This window comes from Hemicordylus capensis, chromosome 2 (assembly GCF_027244095.1).
Source record: "Hemicordylus capensis ecotype Gifberg chromosome 2, rHemCap1.1.pri, whole genome shotgun sequence".
In the NCBI taxonomy this organism is placed as follows: domain Eukaryota; kingdom Metazoa; phylum Chordata; class Lepidosauria; order Squamata; family Cordylidae; genus Hemicordylus; species Hemicordylus capensis.
Window position 1 is genome coordinate 21397850 of NC_069658.1, and position 20020 is coordinate 21417869.

The 20020-nt window shown below is 46.9% G+C and overlaps 1 protein-coding gene across 4 annotated transcripts in view; it reads left to right on the plus strand.

The window, feature by feature from the left end:
- Positions 1-20020, plus strand: part of NEDD4L (NEDD4 like E3 ubiquitin protein ligase) — a 397256-nt gene that overhangs the window by 117921 nt on the left and 259315 nt on the right. For all 4 annotated transcript variants that reach the window (XM_053288369.1, XM_053288370.1, XM_053288371.1 and 1 more), the window contains exon 2: positions 14861-14934. In XM_053288369.1, coding sequence (XP_053144344.1) covers positions 14861-14934 — 74 coding nt within the window. The remainder of the gene's footprint in view (positions 1-14860; positions 14935-20020) is intronic.

The following is a 20020-nucleotide window of genomic DNA, read 5'->3' on the forward strand; positions in this document are numbered from 1 at the left end:
GGCGCCTAGGGCACGTGCCCTGGCTGCCCTCCCTAGTTTCGCCTATGTCCACATTGGACATGTTCTGATCTGTCCACGCCACACTGTGCAACAAGTTGGCCAGCATCTTAACTGGAACCATACTGGAGAGTTAAAAAGAGGCATGTAAGCAGAGCAAAGTTTTAATGCTTTGGCTCCCTGGTTTCAAAGAAGCAGCAGTGTTAAGTGGGTGAAACTTAAGTTGTCACCACCAACTAATCTTTGCCTAAGGTTGTAGTCATGTGCACGGACCGGTTCGGAGGCCATTCTAAAGGCCTCCAGACCGGTCCGGTCACGGGGTGGTTTTGGTTCGGGTGGGGGGTTCCAATTTAAAAAGGGGGAGCTTTACTCACCCCTTCCAGTTAAAAAGCGTATTTCTTGTAGTAATTGGGCGGCAGGGTGCCGCCCGCTTCAATCTCCGAGTCTGGCCGGCCGCGGGCTCCTCCTTGGTAGGCATAATCGGGCGGCAGGATCGCTCCAAGTCCCTGCCGCCCGCCCTCTTCATGCTGAGCAAGCCCCCCCCCGTCAGCTGGCGGCCGCCCCCTGTGCATATTAGGGGGTTCCCCCCTCCCCTCCACCCCCTTCTTGCCAAGTATCCCCCCCCCTCCATTACAGGAGGACGGCAGGAGAACTCCCTGCCGTCCCCCTTCTCCTTTGCCGGCTGGGCTGCAAATGGTTCCTAGGAAGCCTTTCGCGCGCGTGCGCGAAAGGCTTCCTAGGAGCCATTTGCAGCCCAGCCGGCAAGGCAAGCGGACGGCAGGGAGTTCTCCCGCCGCCCGCTCGCTAAAGTTAACGTTAACTTTAGCGAGCGGGCGGCAGGAGAACTCCCTGCCGTCTGCTTGCCTTGCCGGCTGGGCTGCAAATGGCTCCTAGGAAGCCTTTCGCGCACTGCGCGCGAAAGGCTTCCTAGGAACCATTTGCAGCCCAGCCGGCAAAGGAGAAGGGGGACGGCAGGGAGTTCTCCTGCCGTCCTCCTGTAATGGAGGGGGGGGGATACTTGGCAAGAAGGGGGTGGAGGGGAGGGGGGAACCCCCTAATATGCACAGGGGGCGGCCGCCAGCTGACGGGGGGGGGGGCTTGCTCAGCATGAAGAGGGCGGGCGGCAGGGACTTGGAGCGATCCTGCCGCCCGATTATGCCTACCAAGGAGGAGCCCGCGGCCGGCCAGACTCGGAGATTGAAGCGGGCGGCACCCTGCCGCCCAATTACTACAAGAAATACGCTTTTTAACTGGAAGGGGTGAGTAAAGCTCCCCCTTTTTAAATTGGAACCCCCCACCCCAGTGCCGGACCAGTTCCGTGCACACCCCTATAAGGTTGTAGTCAGGGGAAGGAGGGGAAGGAGCAGCCAAGCGAAAACATGATACAGCAGTGATTCAGCAATTTATTGGCAAGGCTTGAGCACATAGCAAGGGTTAAACTAGTGACCTGTGGTGGGCGAGGGAAGGATCTTTCCTGCATCCCACCTCCCTGCTCTGGCCAGGAGAGGAGAGCTGGTCTTGTGGTAGCAAGCATGACTTGTCCCCATAGCTAAGCAGGGTCTGCCCTGGTTGCATATGAATGGGAGAGTAGAAGTGTGAACACTGCAAGATATTCCCCTCAGGGGATGGAGCCGCTCTGGGAAGAGCAGAAGGTTCCAAGTTCCCTCCCTGGCTTCTCCAAGATAGGGCTGAGAGAGATTCCTGCCTGCAACCTTGGAGAAGCCGCTGCCAGTCTGTGAAGACGATACTGAGCTAGATAGACCAATGGTCTGACTCAGTATATGGCAGTTTTCTATGTTCCTATCTTCTATGTTCCATAGAATGAAGTTCTAGGGGAGAGCAGCCATGCAAGCCAAGGAGATTTTGTACCACAAGACCAGCGTGGGTCATGTGACACTCATGTGCCCTTCTAAAAGTCTAAGGCTTAATCTTGCTCATTGGTACAGACACCTAGTCCAAGGCCCCCCATCCTTAGGGCTCCAGATGATGTCGGAATACAACTCCCATCACTCCCAGCCACAGTGCCCTGTGGCTGGTGATGATGAGAGTTGTAGTCCAACATCATCTGGAGACCCAAGGTTGGGAAGCCCTGGACTATGAGATCTGTTCCCGTTAGCTTCAAGAAATGTTCTTCTGCCTCACCTTGTCCTTGATGGCACAGAAGCCTTTTATAGATTAGTCTGTTAATTGCTGGATATGAGTGGATCCAAGGGGCAATTGCATATATATTTAGTGCTAATGCCCTATTATAAATGATGTCTTGAAAAAGTAATTAAAGTAATTGCTGAAATAGTGGAGTTATTGTCGCCTTGTGATTTGACTGCTCTATTGATTGGCTTATCTTAGGCAAATAGGTTAACAAAAAAATTCTCTGTAAGCTCATTTTTAATCCTTTAGCCACTACAAAAATATCGGTGATGCAGGGCTCTAAAAGAAAGGAAGTTTTTGCTGAGAACGAGGGCTGAAGACATAGGCCGGTGGCCCACGCGTCAAACCCTAGGTGCCATTCGAGGATTGAACATTTCATGTATAAGTTGCATTGTTGCAAGGAAAGGCATTGATTTTTCTGTCTTTCAGGCCTTGACAAAGGTACTTTGGTGATTGAAAACACATGACAACGACAAATATTAATATATGCTTCTCAACAAATGTTCCCAAAGCGGTTTACGTACAGAAAAAAACTTAAATAAAGATGGCTCCCTGTCTCCAAAGGGCTCACAATCTTTAAAAAAGCATAAGAGAGACACCAGCAACAGCCACTGGAGGGATGCTGTGCTGGGACTGGATAGGGCCAGTTGCTCTTCCCCTGCTAAATACAGAGAATCACCACTTTAAAATGGTGCCTCTTTACTCAGTTCCCAACATGAATGTTTTGAAGAATGCTGCAGCCTCAATACTGAGTTTACTTCAGTACTGCTTTTTATTTGAAATAGGGTTCTGTTTTTGTGTCTTGCATGAAACTGGTCCGAATTTTTGATCTGGACAGCCAAGCATGCACCACATCCTCGCAGCTGGAGCTCAGTCTGGACCCAGTGTTGAGACTGTCCTTGGGGTTCCAAGCACAGCAGGGGGAGCCTTGATGCAGCCAGAGCCCAGCTGGAGGTGGCAAGTCCTCAGAGCTCCAGGTCTCTTCTGCAGCAGCCAGCTTTAGTTGCCCTGGTCCTGCTGGTTAGAAACACAGGAAGCTGCCCTCTCCCGAGTCAGATACTTCGTCTTGGTCCAACTTGGTCCGAGTCAGATCCTAGCTCAGTTTTGTCTACTACACAGACTGGCAGCGGCTTCTGCAAGGTTGCAGGAAGGAGTCTCTCTCAGCCCTATCTTGGAGATGCTGCCAGGGAAGGAACTTGGGACATTTGAATGGGAGACTACATGTGTGAGCACTGTAAGATATTCCCCTCAGGGGATGGAGCTGCTCTGGGAAGAGCAGAAGGTTCCAGGTTCCCTCCCTGGCACCTCCAAGATAGGGCTGAGAGAGATTCCTGCCTGCAACTTTGGAGAAGTTTCTGCCAGTCTGTGTAGACAATACTGTTCTAGATGGACCAATGGTCTGACTCATTAGAAGGCAGCTTCCTATGTTAATATGACCTGCATGCAAGCATGCAGGTGCGCTTCCCAGAGCAGCCTCATCCCTTATGGGGAATATCTTACAGTGTTCACATGTTGTCTCCCATTCAAATGGAAACCAGGGTGGACCCTGCTTAGCAAATGGGACAACTCATGCTTGCTACCACAAGACCAACTCTTCTGGTTTCGGCGGACTGTTGTCAGGGCAGGGATCTTGGTCGGGATACACTCCCCGTATTCCTCTAAATCTCTTTTCTCAGGGTTGGTCACTGGGTGACTCCTGACAGTTAGATTAGCCCAAAGTCCACTCTGCTTCCATTGTGGCAGGCCGGACACCCAACCAGCACTGGATGAACTGCACAAGTGGGGAATGAAAACAGTCCTTCCCACATTGTTTGTCTCCAGCAGAGCCCATTCACAGAGCTACTGCCACTGGACACTGAGGTTCCATTAAGATGTGGCTGCTGTTATTATTGCCTTCCTCCTCCTCATTATAAAACTATAGGTTTATAGATAATGTTGTTCCAGCTTTACAGTTGTTCAATTTCGCATCTAAGGCAGGCCCAGACAAATCTTCTTTGGATCTTGAAGCCAGTCCAAAAATTTAGGAGCCAGAAATGGACATTTGACAAAATTACCAGTCATTGTGGAGGGAGAGAGTAAATGGACTTCTCTTTATCCCCTTGACAAGTAACATATTTTGGTCCGCAACGGGACTGCATGGGACACATAAATATTTTTTATTTTATTTTATTTTATTTTATTTTATTTTATTTTATTTTATTTTATTTTATTTTATTTTATTTTATTTATATACTGCCTGACTCCGAAGGCTCTAGGCGGTTCACAAAAATAAACACATTAAAGACAACATAAAACAAACTGTTAAAACAGCAATTTAAAACATTCAAAGATTACTAAAAGCCCGGCTAAAAAAATGTTTCTTAAGGGCCCTTTTGAAGGCTGGTAAATGCTTGACTAACAAGCAGAAGGTTGCTGGTTTGAGTTCCTGCTGATACTATATCAGGCAGCAGCAATATAGGAAGATGCTGAAAGGCATCATCGCATACTGCATGGGAGGAGGCAGTGGCAAACCCCTCCTGTATTCTACCAAAAAGAAAACCACAGGGCTCTGTGGGTTCCAGGAGTCGAAATCGACTTGACGGCACACTTTACCTTTAAAGAAGTTAAGCCCTGAATGTCTATAGGGAGTGCATTTCACAGCCCAGGAGTGACTATAGAGAAGGCCATTCCCAAATTACCAGAGAGTGCACTGCAGTTCTGAGATCATTATCTTCTATTCAATATCCCTAACTCTGAATATCCTAGTCTAGGCATTACCGTTTAATTTCTAGGCACCATAGATCCCTGGTGCCTGGGATTTGTCCAGCCCTTAATAGAAGCACGACAGAGATTCCACTAGTAATTTCCTTCCAAAGTGGCATCTTCTTTTTTCCTCTGTATATGGGACCCTTTTCTGTGTTTGAAATTGCTGCCCCAGGAGCGGGCACTTCTGCCCTGAATGCTTGCAGCCTCTGCCCTTCATAGAAGGGGATCGTTTGGTGTTGGAGGCTCTTTCCTGCTGCTGTATGTAGTACTGCTGGGGTGTTGGTGGAGGTGATGGAGATCTGGCAGAGCACTTCAGGGACTTTCTTCTTCCCTTGCAATTTCACTTGCCTCACTCTTTATGTGGCAATGCATGTCAATTCTCCTCTTATGTAGGCATTTCCCATGTACATGAGATCCAATTAAGATAACTGCTGGCTACATGTCTGCTTTGTCTTGCCAGAAACAGACGTCATTTGATGCCCTTTCCACGATGTGCACTAAGCACCTGCTGTATGAAGAAATATGCACAACATTTTAAGTATTCCTTTGACATAAGTTCTGTGGAGTTCAGAAGTTCAAGTTGAAGGCTAAGGCAGATTTTTCCCCCCAGTCTGTCCACCTTTGATAGGCCCTTTTGACTGACTCAGAATGGGTGCATGTTCCTGGAGGGTCTTGCCATGGTAGCTGGGCTTCGCTTTCAGAAGCAGGCAATATGGGGCTCTCTAGATGCTGCTGAAATACAGCTCCCATCGTCCCCAGCTGTAATAAATTGTGGCTGGGGCTGATGGGAGTTGTAGTCCAGCAACCTCTGGAGAGCTGCACGTTGCCTGTCCCTGCCTCAGACAGAGAGTGTGCCCTGAAACAACCCCTACCCTCAATTTCTCTTCTGGCTGCCCATTGCAGGGGAAAGCTGAGCAAGTTTTCTTTTAGGGAGCTCAGAAGCGGCTGGTGAGATGGTTTGCTGCATGAACCACTCTTGGCTGCTGTGTAGCTATCGGCGGGGGGCGGGGATGGGGAAATCTCTCGGTGCACTCCCTCCCTATTGGCTGCTGCTAACATGGATGCACCACTGAGAGACCTGAAAGGCCAAGTTGAAGACAGATCATCCTGGAGAGAATCTATCTATGTGGTCGCTAAGAGTTGATACCGACTTGATGGCACTTAATCAAACCATCAAAACATGGCCAAATCAAAGTGGTGATTCTCTTTATATTTATCAGGGGGAGAGCAACAGGCCATGTTCAACCCCAGCACAGCATCCCTGCAGTGGTTGTTTCTGGTGCCTCCCTGACTTCTCTGAGGTCAGGGAAGTGTTTTCTCCTCCTTCTCCTTTGCCTTCTCCCTTCCCCTTCCCTTTCGCCGCCTTCTTCCCCATGTAAACCACTTGGTGAACTTTTTGTTGAAAAGTGGTATATAAACAAGAGTAGGAATAGGATGCTCCTGTCGGGATGTCCTCCATGGATGTCCCAGTGTCCTCTGTCCTGGCACACCCCTTAATTGCATGTGGGGGCCGTTCATCCAGATGGCCCCTAAACATGCCCTCCAAATATTTGAACAAATTCAGATGAAGAGCCTCCACATGTGATTAAGAGTGCTCCAGGAAGACATCACAGTGGGCGTGTTCTCAGTGTGCCCCCTCCTTGTCCACGCATGCTGCTGGGCCATATTGTTTGACCCAGCCCACAGTGGAAGAGGTAGGGAGCGCTGCAGCAGCACTGCAGGTGGAGAGATGCATACTCTAGAATTGCCCCTGCTAATGTCAGCAGTGTGTACAGGGGCAAGTGTCCTGTCAGTAATTGTGTGGCTTCCATGGCTGTGACACCCCTTCTTTCTTCCACAGCCCACCCTGTGCCTTAAGGTAATGGAAAAAAATTATGTTCTCCCCCACCCTGTGCCTCAATTGCCATGTGGCAGCCACTGAAGGTTTCATTAGGAAGCTGCCTTATACTGAGTCAGACCATTGATCTGGCTAGCTCAGTATTGTCTACACAGATGGGCAGTGGATTCTCCAAGGTTGCAGGCAGGAATCTCTCTCAGCCCTATCTTGGAGAAGCCAGGGAGGGAATTGGAACCTCCTGCATGGAAGCATGCAGATGCTCTTCCCAGAGTGGCCCCATCTCTTATCAGGAATATCTTACAGTGCTCACACATGTAGTCTCCCATGCAAGTGCAACCAGGGTGGATCCTGCTTAGCAAAGGGGAAAATTCTTCTTTGCCACCACAAGACCAGCTCTCCTCCCACCTAAACAATTGGCACAACAGCTGCCACTTATTATCTGCTTTTGTGGATCTTCTTAATGGGCATCCCCAAGCCTTCCTTGGAACACAGCTCTGAAACCACTGGATTGAAGTAATGAAAGATCCAGCTCTCCCACTAAGCAGAACAACCAGTACATCTTTCCTGCTATGACTATCTGTGATGTTGTACCAAGACTAGGGATGCATCTGAATCCTCTTTTGCTCAGTTTCTCTTCAGATGTTGGGGTTCTGTATCACCTGGAGTGTTTACTGGTCAGGGACTCCTATTGTCAGAATGCAGCAGTCTTCTGGAGTTGTCTTTTCAGAATCTGCACCATAAAGAAGATAAAGTAATTTTTTTAAAAGTGCATTGGCTGAAGGAATTGTTTTGGAGGGTGTTGTGGTTGGAAGAAAAACATTTAAAGTTGTTGGGGGTTTTTTGGCATGAAAGCAAATTTTAACATGTTTGGTTTGGTTTTTGTTGTTGTTGTTGCTCTGGTACCTGTCTGCAGGAAAAAAATTAAATGTGTTTCTCTGTAAAGGCATTAAGTTTGAAGGAGTTTGTTTCTGTTGTTCTTGTGTTGAACGGGAGGACTGATGTTCTCCTGGAGGAAGGGAGGAAGGGAGGAAGGGAATGGTTTTTGGGAAACAAAATAGGCAGGATATTTTTTTTTTAGTATCAACATTTTGTGCACTGCTGTGCTCCTATGGAAAGGCAGGGGATTTTTTTATTTTTTTATTTTTTTTTTGCGGGAGGTGGGGTGGCATAATAAAACCCCAGAATAATTATGGGCAGGCACTGAGAGAATTGGGCCCCCAGGAAGAGTGCTTTCCCCATATTCAACCTCTGCAGATTTCTCATGCTCTACTTCAGGGAGCAGAAGTTGACATTTCAGATTTCTTCCAGTCTTTGGCAGTTAGTCTCCAAAGTTACTAGGTCTGGAAAAGTTGTAACCTGCCATGTTGAATATTGCCCATTAGCTACATATGGAAGCTATTCCCACACGCTGGCAAAACCGGGCTAAGGAAGCCCAGCCTGGTTTTGCCTGTGGGTGTGCTGGGATCGGACAGGTGGAGACCTGATCCCGGCACTGCCTCGATGGCAAACCTGCCTAGGCAGCCAACCTTTAAAACGAGGTTAGGAGAGTGAGCGCTCTCCTAACCCTTTTTCTGTGATTGTCTACCAGCCATGGCTGCTGGCATCCCGGCCAGTTCCGGGGAGGGGAGGGGGGGATTCCCCATCAGTGTTCCCTCTAACAGGGATTTCCAGATGTTGTTGACTACAACTCCCAGAGTCCCCAAGCAAAAGCCATTGCAGCTGGGGATTCTGGGAGTTGTAGTCAACAACATCTGGGAATCCCTGTTAGAGGGAAGACTGGTCCTCATAATGCACTGTGCACTTGTGCGGCGCATTATGGGCACTCCGGGGGGTGGGACGACATGTCCTGGCATTCCTACCCCCCTCAAGCTACTGACAGAAACTGGAAGTTGTCTGGGTGGGCGCTTCACATGCCGAAATGGGAGGGAGATCAGCTTTTTAAGACTTCCTTCCTTGCTGCTCGTGAGAAAGGGCTCATCGTGTCCTTTTCAGGCACTTGACAACCACCATGGTTCTTGCAGCCCCAGGCACGAGGGTTATCACACAAGCAATTGGCAATCCACAATATATGATGATCCCTGAGCTCTGTGGGTCACAAGTTGTGCAGGTCCATCTTGCCCCTTTAAAATGGTGCTCTTTTCAACTTGGGCAAAGCGTTTCCTTGACTGGTGAGGGAACAGGCTGGAGAAATTCTAGTACCTTGGGATGCCTGAGGGTGAAATGAACAAGGGGGTGGAGCCCTGCAGTTTCTGGTACATCTGGGGTTTACTCCTGTGTAAACGTTGTAAATGTCCCTGAAGTGCACAGCTATTAAAATGACTGGCGGGAAAGAAAAGGGCCATTTCCCGGCACCTATCCCAGTTTTGTTTTTCTTAGTCGGTGGGCAGCTCTATTAGAGAAGGGAAGGCAGGCATAAGGAGTGACAGATGTTTCTCTTGTTGCTCTCTGCAGGAAATGCTAATGGTGCATTGGTATTAATAGTCCTTTTGTCGCACAGTCTCACTAACTTGTGGTAAAACGATGGAGCCCTTTTGTTTTGCTCTGCCTTGTTCAAAGAGTCCCACAGTTACCCTGCTTATTGTGTTGTTTCTGAACTTGTAAAACACATGATAAAAACCACAAGATGCCACAAAGCAAATATATGTGATGCGAAAGTTCACTTTGCCCTTGGCATACAATGGGCGTTATCGAGAGCAATCTTACTGACTCACTAACGTTTCTAGTTGTGTTGATAAATCCCTGCCATTCCAGAGGTACAGTCCAGAGGTACTGATGCAAGCAATTCTTACAAGTTAGGAATGTGGGAAGCTGCATTCTAAGTCAAGTCAGACCACTGGTCCCTCTAGCTCAGAATTGTCAATACTGTCTGGTAGCAACTCTCCAAGGTTCCGGGCAGGAGTCTTTTCCTGCTCTACCTGGAAATGCCAGGGATTGTCCATGAGGCTTTCTGCATGCAAAACAGGTGTTCTACTACTGAGCTAAAGCTCCATCTCACAGTATCTTGGAAGATCGTGCTTCCAAGAATGGAAAACAAACATCCTCTTTGATATGGGTGTGTTAATTTCAAAAAAATACCACAAAACTCCCCCCCCCACCCCATGTTTTACTGTGACTGTCCAACAAATATGGACAAATAAAAGCAATCAGTAATAGTGACATCAGAAACTGAGAGAAAAATGGTGTACTGTATTCCAAATGCCTGGTGGGATTAAAAAAAAAGTTTAAGCCAGTTCCTGAAGGTCAACAGGAGGGTAGGAGAGCTGGTCTTGTGGTAGTATGCATGACTTGTCCCCTTAGCTAAGCAGGGTCTTGATGTGTGAGCAGTGCAAGATATTCCCCTCAGGGGATAGAGCCTCTCTGGAAAGAGCAGAAGGTTCCAAGTTCCCTCCCTGACTTCTCCAAGATAGGGCGGAGAGAGATTCCTGCCTGCAACCTTGGAGAAGCCGCTGCCAGTCTGTGAAGACAATACTGAGCTAGCTGGACCTATGGTCTGACTCAGTATATGGCAGCTTCCTATGTAACAGGGAATTACATTCCAAGGCAAACTACTGTAGAGGAAAATTTCCCTCAGCAGATGAGGCTCTGCTCCGTGTAGATTACAGACCCTGCCGCATCTCTGAGTGAGCCAACACTCTTGAGAGTGAGGAGGGAAGAGGGCTGGAGACGACCATGAATAATGGCAGGCTAGAAAGCCAAGGCAACATTTGTGGACCACTGATTGCAAAACACAAACACAGAGACCTGACCATGAAAAACCACTGCATACGTAAGCTTACTTTATTGAGATGATGACTTATTTAAGAGGGACTCACTTCCTGAATGCGAAAACCTTTTTGAGCTTTTGAGGTCTTCCATAGAGCAAGGAGGATTTGGAATCTGGACTCAATGCTGCTGTCTCTCAGCTGCTTAAGGAGGAATCTCGAAATACAGGGGGCAGAGTCATTCTGCGGATGTTCAGATTCTGTCACTTGAATGAGCAACAACAGGCTCTGGTTACAGTCACTAAAGCTTGTGGTCATGCTTTGCTGCAAGCTGGCCACGCAAAAATAAAGGTGCAGCTGTCAGGCATAATGGCAAAACCTGTTTTAACAGGATTGGACTCTTATTTAACCTGGCTCTGTGTTTGTGTGTGTGTGTGTGTGTGTGTGAGAGAGAGAGAGAGAGAGAGAGAGCACATGCATGTGCACAGCAGTTCTTAATGTATGAGAAATTTGAGCCCCCCTTGTCCGATGAATAAACCCTCAAAGGATAATTAAAAGGGCCAGAAGTTAACTAGCTGCTTAAGGATAATCTAAACTGAGACAGAACCCAGTGCTAAGGGACCCAGAGCATGGTCTAAGGGCACACAATACAGTAACCTTGCTGAAGCTAAGCAGGTCTTGGTGTGGTCAGTGTCTAGATGCAAGACCCATGTATACCACCTTTGTGAGTGGGGCCGTAGCTCAGTGGTTGAGCATCTACTTTGCATGCAGAAGGCATTTCCAGGTAGGACTGGGAAAGAATCTTGCCTGCAACCTTGCAGATGTCGCTGCCAGTCTGTGTAGAGAATACTGGTCTAGGTGGACCAGTGGTCTGACTTGGGACAAGACAGCTTCCTTTTAGAAGTTATCCTCTGAGGTGTTATTCATCACACAAGAGAGGCCCTAATACCTCATGCATTAAGAACTGCTACCCTATAGACAGTTGCTTTCTCTCTTCCTTTCTCTCTTCCATACCTACACAAGCAGATTAAATATGGTTCTATGGTGCAGCCACATCTAGAATACTATGTAGTGTTTGTGTGGAGACTGACAGATCAATAGAGGGAGCCAATGACAGTGCGTTTGTGCATGGAAAAATATATTAAAAATAAGAGGCGTTAAAATTCCCTTCTTAGAAGGCCCCAGTAGAGTTGCAGTGCATGTCAAGATGGCACGTGTTTTATTTCATGACTAGTATTATTAAGCCCGTTAAAATAACGGGCGCTAGTAGGGTGCTGCCCTCGCCATTGCCTTCCTCGCGGCTGGGCCGGATCCGCCGCCGCTGCCTCTGGCCTCCCGGCCGGGCGGAAATTTCCGCCGCTGCTGCCAAGAGTGCCGCCAGCCGACGCTGCCTTTGGCCTTCTGGCTGGGCGGAGAATTACGCCGCCGCTGCCGCCTCTGTTCTCCTTGCGGCTGGGCGAAGAGTTCCGCCGCCGCCGCCAAGAATGCCTCCCACCCCCGCTGTCTTTCCCCTCCCCGCGGCCGGTCCGGACCCACCACCGCCTCTGTTCTCCTTGCGGCTGGTCCGGACCCGCCGCCACCGCCCCTGTCCTTTTTGGCGGGCGGGCCAGACCCGCCGCCGCCTCTCCTCTCCCCGCAGCCAGGCTGGACCCGCCGCCGCCTCTGCCCTCCCCGTGGCGCCTCTGGCCCTTCCGCGGCCGGGCTGGCCATCCGGCCAACATGGCTGCCTGGTGCCTGCGGCCGTGTCTCCCTCGGCCGTTCTGGGCATGCGTAGAGCGCATGCCCAGAACGACACGGCTGCAGACACCGGAGGACACGGGCGCACACCCAGGCACTTTATTATAGAGGATAATGAATCTGAAATAATTTAGAAGCTATTCTCTGCTGTCATGCAAGCAATCGCTAGCCCTGTTCAAACATTATATTGTATGTGTGCACCAGAATATGTACACATATTGCTGCCCTCAGACTTTGGAATGCTCTCCCAGTGGTCATTCGCTCCTCTGACTCCATCACAGTTTTTAGAAAGCTTCTTAAATCTTGGCTTTTAATCCAGGCCTTTACATGTTTGTTTTATTGCTGCTTCTGTGTGTTTTTATCCATGTACAGTTTTTATGTTTGTATTTTATATTTTTAAAATCAGAACTGTCATTTTTATTATGTTCTTTAATTTTTGTAAACCGCCTTGGGATTGTTTTTAATGAAAGGCAGTATATAAATTTAAATACACACACACACACACATTTTTGTGTGAATGACTCCTCAAATGCAGCACACAGATCAGAAGAGTACTACTGTACATGACTATGTATGAGTTTAACATAATATGTAAATAGCTGTACATGCAAATAAATGTTTGCAAAACTACTGTGATTTTGTTTTAAATGCCCTCCGCAGTGTGGATAGTGCAGAAACGGCCCATTGGACACTGTGTAGTATGTGGATTAATGTGTACTTGATGCCTGTGTTGGAATAGTGGAAGAAATCCACAGTTTTGCCACCTTACATTAACCTGACCAAAGAGTGGCTCAGGTGTGTTGACAAGTAATGCATCTGTGTTAAATGATCTTGAATATCCTCTTCACAGGGCTGGGGTAGAAGTACTCTGTTGCTTACATTTCACACCACTAAGGATGTATTGGCTTTCCAATAATTCCTGGCTGTAGACGGAAGCTGGCATTAGTGTCTAAAGCTTTTTGTGGTTTGGGTGGGTGCAATTTAAGCTCTTTTTCACTTTCTTTGTAAAGTGAAACTGATATGTTGGTGATGTATGTGGATCTTTAAAATTCTGAAGAGGGTTTTAATGTAAATATCGCACAATATTGTGATCAGGGTAAGGAGCCAAGTCTCCGGAGTTCTGGTGGTTAGACAAAAGTCATCGTCTTTAATTGTGCATCTCCAGGATATTTCCTATAGCACTGTAGTTCTTCCTTGGGTTTCTAAATGTTGTTGGAAACAACATAGAAATGTCGTTTGAAATGGCTGCACAGCCCGTCTGTTATAGTCCACTATGGGTCTTTCTCCGGATGTGGAGAAAGGCCCATGACAGATTGCAGATGGGCTGTGCAGTCATTTCAGAGGAAGGAGGGGAGCTGGAAGGAGCTCTCTCTAGCGGTGTTGCTAAAAGGGGGGACTTTTCCCTCGGCCCGCCACCCCCCTCCCCGCTGCAGCTGCCAGGAGAAGCCAATGAGATGGCACGCACTGCCACCCCTTCTACTGGCTAAGCTTCTTTTCAGGCTGCTTCCTTCCCCCAGATCTTCTTTCCTTCCTTCTGGAAGGAAGTGCCATGTGCCGGCAGCACTGCCCGCAGCCACCAGCTGGCCCATGCTGCAAAATCCAAACTCTGTGACTGGTCTGTCTGACAATGACGACGACAACAAACTACTTTAAAAAGTGATCCAATTTGAGGCTTGTGCTTGTGCCCTTATTTCCTCCTGGAGTCAGTCGGGGTTGGGCCAAAATTTGCTGCTGGTAGGCAATTTGCCACCACTGTAGGCAGATGCTTACCCTGCCTATCCCTTAATCCGCCCCTGTCTCTATGTAAACCGCTTTGGGAACTTTTGTTGAAAAGCAGTATATACATATTTGTTGTTGTTCAAAGAGTTACCACATTTACCTGAATCCAAGACTAGTCCGCCCCCCTCCCAATTATTTGATGTTAGAAATGGGGGTGTGGGTCTTAAATTCAGTCCTGTTCCTTTCAGGTAAATAGAAGTATAATCTTGTATTTAGCTTTTATTTTTAAGGGGGTCATCTTACATTAAAACTTGTCTTCTATTTGGGTAAATATGGTATATAGTAGGCAGTGGCATGGGATTGGCTCTGTAGGATCACCTGACTCCAAGGCCAGGACAATTCTGGTTTATGGTGTTACTGTCCTCTGTTTTGTTTTGTTTGTTTGTCATATTTGTAAACCACCTGATATGTGTATCTCTAGGCAGTGTCCGTTGTTTAAAAATACAGCAACAATAAAATCATTTAAAACAGTTTAAAAATGTTTTTAACTAGAAGCCTGAGAAAGCAGGTGCATCTTAAGGGTCTTTTTAAAGGTAGCCAGAGATGGAGAAGCTCCTAGGAGTGCATTCCAAAGTCCTGGGGCAGCCGTGGAGAAGGCCCGGTCCCGTGTCACCACCAAATGAGTGGGTGGCAATTGTAACCAGACCTCCCCAAATGATCTTAATAGGCAGGAGGGTTCATGACGGAGAAGCCCCAGTTGGTTCTGCAAGTGAGGAACTAGTGCATGACTCACAGTAGTCCCTGTTCCACATAACAATTTTAAAGATGTTTGTTTTCCTGAAGTACCTGCAGGTCCTGGTTAAGAGCTAGAAACCAGTTTGATCTTATTTTATTTTAAATGTGACTTATATTTGCCTTCACAAATTAATAAAACTATTTTTGTGACCATGCTTGCTTTTTATATCCTTTTTGACAGGAGGAGTCTCGTATCCTTAGAGTTAAAGTGGTTGCCGGAATTGACCTAGCCAAAAAGGATATCTTCGGAGCCAGGTTTGTACTTTAAACTTTGCATTGCTTGTGGTGACAATGGACCTGAATTGCTGGGATGCTGACAATGGGCATAAATTGCCAGGGTCATGGCCTCTTTCTTTTTTGCACTGGCAGCAGCAAAATGTAGAGCTAAATTGTGAGGAAAGTGCATGAAGGTATGGTAACTGAGACAGAATTGCAGCTGCTCATCATTTTGTCCTTCAAGGCGGGTTGACTGGTGGTGACTGTTATATTTTACAGGAGGAGGACCTTTGTATTCGTAGGGGTTCTATTTTCCAATTACCGCGGATAACGAAACTGCGAATACTGACTCATTATGTCTATGGGATTGCGAGGGCTGGGTTCCCGGAGGTTGCAAAGCAGAGGAAAAAACTGTGAAAATGGCTGTAGAAAATGGCTGTAGAGCCTACTGTGCTCTGTGGGTCCCCAGCAACCCAGCAGTACCCCCCCCCGCAGGGTCTCTATTCCACCAGGCTTTGGGGGCAAAAAAAAATCACATTTTCCCCCTTCTTTTAAAATGAGCCACAAAATGACTCCTGAGCTCAAAATGGCAGCTGGAATGACCTCCGAGGTCATTTCTGGCCACCCCCATTCTGGCCACCCCCGATCCGTGGATATCCATGGATACATGGATTTAACCCTCCCCCACCCCAGTTTTTCCCCATGTATACCAAGATTGGGTGACAATTACTTGACTGCGGATACATGAAACTGCAGCTGCTGGATCAGCGAGTAACGAGGTCTTCCTGTACTTGGCATTGCCATGTACTCATGTTTTCTGCTTTGGCTGAAACATTGCTAATCAAAACTAAATCTACACCACCTTCCAATGATGATTTATAGCAGGGTTTCTTAACCTTGGGCCCCCAGATGTTGTTGTTGGACTACAACTCCCAGAATCCCCAGCCACAAAGGCCATGTCTGGGGATTCTGGGAGTTGTAGTCCAACAACATCTGGGGGCCCAAGGTTAAGAAACCCTGATTTATAGCATGCTTTCTTCAATATATTGAACAGACACCTATGGAGGAGACCGTAGTTCAGTGATACAGCATCTGCTTGGGTGCAGAAGACCCTGGCAGCATCTCCAGGTAGTGCTGGCAAAGACTCCTGCCTGCAACCTTGGAGAGCTGCTGCCAGTCAGTGTAGACCATGCTGGGCTAGCTGGGCAAATGGGCGGACTCAGTCTAAGGCAACCTCTTATGTTCCTGAGTCAAGATTTTAATAATACGGACATTTATTTAGATTAAATACGTGAAAAGATATCAACCAGCGATATCATGTAGCTGTGGGTGCAAGCTGTGCATTAGAAATCAAATCCCATCAAATCTCACCACCTCTTTGGAGTGGAGAGAGCTGGTCTTGCGATAGCGAGTATGAATTCTCCCCTTTGCTAAGTAGGGGTTCACCCTGGTATGCATTTGGATGAGTGACTATCATTTTGATATTTGATATCAAATATTAATGATATCAGTAGCATTTAGACATGAGTGCTGTGTGCTGTAAGATACTCCCCTTAGGGGTTGGGACCATAGCTAAGTGATAGAGCATCTGCTTGCATGCAAAAGGTCCCATATTCAGTCCCTGGCATCTCCAGGGAGGGCTGGGAGATACTGCTACCTGAAACTTGAGAGAGCTGCTGCCAGTCAGTGTAGGCAGGTACTGAGCTAGACGGACCAATGTTCTGACTCAGCATAAGGCAGCTTCCTAGGTTCATAAAAAACTGTGTGGCCTTAGGTGAGTCATGATCTTCCTTCCCCATCTGCAGTGTGGAGACAATAATGTTGAACTGCCTTATAGGATTGTAAGACTTCTCCTACATGAGCTTGCTTGACTGTTACATTCATACTTGGCAATACTTCTCTGAATTCACCCACCTTCAGAAGTTAGCTAGGTGGTGGCTGAGATAGCGCCTTCTCAAGCCCAGTGTGTACTTTTGTGTGGATGGCCGTACCTGCATTTATTTCAAATGTGACCCTGGGTACAGGCCCCCTGAAATGCAGGATACATATAGGAAGCATACTGCTGTACCTGTGTTCAACATAACATGTGAATAACTGTACCTGTGTACAGACCCGGTACCTGTGTACATTGTGCACAGATTGTATGGGTGTTCAACTTAATGAACATAATGAATAGAACTTCAATTGTGGTGCTCCATATCTGGAATGCCATACCCTGAGAAGCTTGCCTAGCACATAATATTTTGTCTCTTTGGTCCAGGGAAAGACCACACACACACACACACACACACACACACACACACACACACACACACACAGAGCTGCAGGACTGTCATCGTGTCAATTAGCTGATTTTAATTGCTAATCCTTTTGCCTTCCTGCTGGCTTAAATCACTCTGTTAGGGTCAATGACCAGAAACAAAGGGAAAAGCCTCCAAACAAATCAAAAACCCAAACCACCACACAATCCACTCATTGATTTTCCATAACTAAAAATATCCCGTACACACATAAACACCACACGCATAACTAACTCTAGAACCAAACATCCAGCTGGCTTTATTGTTAAATGGGCAAAGCAGCACCTTTTAAAAAGTGTCATTTCTCTTATATTTAGCAGGAGAAGAGCAAGTGTCTAGGGCTGTGCACAAGCCTCCTCTGGGAAGTGCCGAACCGGCTAGGCACCAGGTTTTGAGCTGGCTTGGCAGGGTGGCGGGTAGTTCCCCTAAATAGCAGGTAAGGAGCTCCTTACCTGATCGTCCTGGCCCCACTGCTCTCCAAAACACCACACACAGATGTGGTGCTTTCCCCTGCTGCCTCCACATGTTTAAACATTAAGCAGAACTCACAAAACAAAATTGGACAAATAACAAACACGCAGAGAAAACAATTATTATTTAGAATATTTATATACCACTTTCCAACAACAGAGGCTATTAAAAAAAAGGGGATTACTAAAATAATGTATGTAAAGTGTTTTGAATGCTCCAGTCACTGTTATTGGGGGAAAGTATTATTAATATGTGTGTTAAAATTCTTTAATTGCTTTACAACCTACCTTGACGCTAGTGGCAATAGGATCTGAGATATGTATTTTTGGGCTGGAGACTGGAAGTGACTGGAGATATCAGTACATCATTTGTTTCTGAATGCAGTTTATATGCTACCGTTCATATGCTAATGTTTAGGGCAATATTGTACATTGCTTTGGTTGCCCAAGCAATGTTCAATATTAAACCATACCAATAAAATGATTCCCAAGGATATTGAATGGAAGGGGACACTTACAAATGTTTGAACAATTTAGCAAGCACTTTTAAAATGTAATAAATGAAGGCTGAGATGCATCAAATACACTACTTCCTCCTCCACCATCAGTGGCACTGGGGGATCCCTCTGCTGGCTAATGAGGTCACAAATAGATTTTTTTCTCTCTGTGTTGGAACTAGCTGCAATTAGCTTGAAAGACTTCAGTAAGAGTTTTTATCTTGCCTTCCATTAACTTTACTCCTGGGAGAAGATAAACTATGACTTGAAACGCACACAATAAAATTGCATGGGGACTGCTTAAGGAAGGAAATGCCAGGTTCCAGTCTTGCTTCAATCATGGACTTGCTAAAAGGCCTTAAAGAAGCCACTGCTTTTTCAAGCCTTCTCTCCTCATCTGCAAGATGAGGGTGATGATACTAACCTACTGTGCAGGAGGAGGCAATGGTAAACACCTCCTGTGTTCTGCCAGAGACAAACACCAGGCTCTGTGGTCGCCAAGAGTCGACACCAACTCGACAACACACTTTACCTTTACTCAACGGGAAGGCAGTATAAGGAAGATATATGAAGCCTTCTGACATTTGTCCTGAGCTGAATTATTATTCCTGGTTCTCTGTGCTTTCTTTTTCTTGTTTTTATTTTTAGGGCTGGGCCTGTGCTATGTGTATTAGTTATTTAATATTTTATCATTTTATTTTGATATTAAATTGTGCCCCTTTGAAGGCTCTTTTGGATAGAAAAGCAGAAGAGAAATATTAATATACAGACAAATTTTGAATGTTGACCAAAAGGCTACATTATCCAATTAGGACTTGTCTGCCATGACCCTGAGTAAGGGAGGAGAGCTGGTCTTGCGGTAGCAAGCATGAGTTGTCCCCTTTGCTAAGTAGGGTCTGCCCTGGTTTGCATTTGAATGGGAGACATGAGTAAACACTGTTAGATACTTCCCATAGGGGATGGAGCAGCTCTGGGAAGAGCATCTGCATGCTTGCATGCAGAAGGTCCCACGTTTCCTCCCTGGTGTCTCCAAGATAGATCTGAAAGAAACTCCTACCATTGGCTTTCCAGTTGTTTTTGCCTACAATACCATCATCACCAATTACAGTTTATTTTGTCTGAGGATGGTGGGAGTTGTAGTTTAGCAATGGCTGGAGAGACAAGGTTGACTATTCCTGCTCCACATCATCCCACTGGTCAGACTTTGGAGGTGATGGGTTGTATGGATAGCATTGTGCAGATGCAGTGGTGGCAAGGCAGTATAATTTCTTCGCCCCTGTCATAGAGACAAAGCCCTTGTCTGTGTTGTGTTGGATTTACTCCTATTTCCCACCACCTATATTCAGACTGTCTCTATAGCTGCTGCTTCTCCCCCAGCATCCTGGTAAATCAAGGAGTAGAGGGCCCTTGGGATGATCACCTCAATTACTTGAGTCATCCTGGTACATGTCAGTAGGAAAATCCTTAAGAGCTCTCTGGAATCTCTCTGATTCTGTCAACCTCTGGGGAATGGACTGTTTTAATAGGCCCACCAATCCTGCAGAACGAAGAAGCTGCTGCAATCCTAAACCTAATCAGGAAGTGATCTGGCCATGATAACAACACGATAAGGGAGTCATAGAGAGAGTCTCCATTTCCGGATTATCTCCATCCGGCCTCGACAAGAACACCAAATCAAATATGGACCTGACATATGTGTTGGGCTGATAATAGTTCAGACATGAAATCCCTGAGCCGTATCAGACATGGCAGCCTTGGCACAAGATGATAAAAAAACCCAGAACCTCAAACCTGCAGTTCCTCAGCACAAAGTCTGAGACCACTTCAGCTCAGTTCAGAAGTCTGATACGCAGTGGGT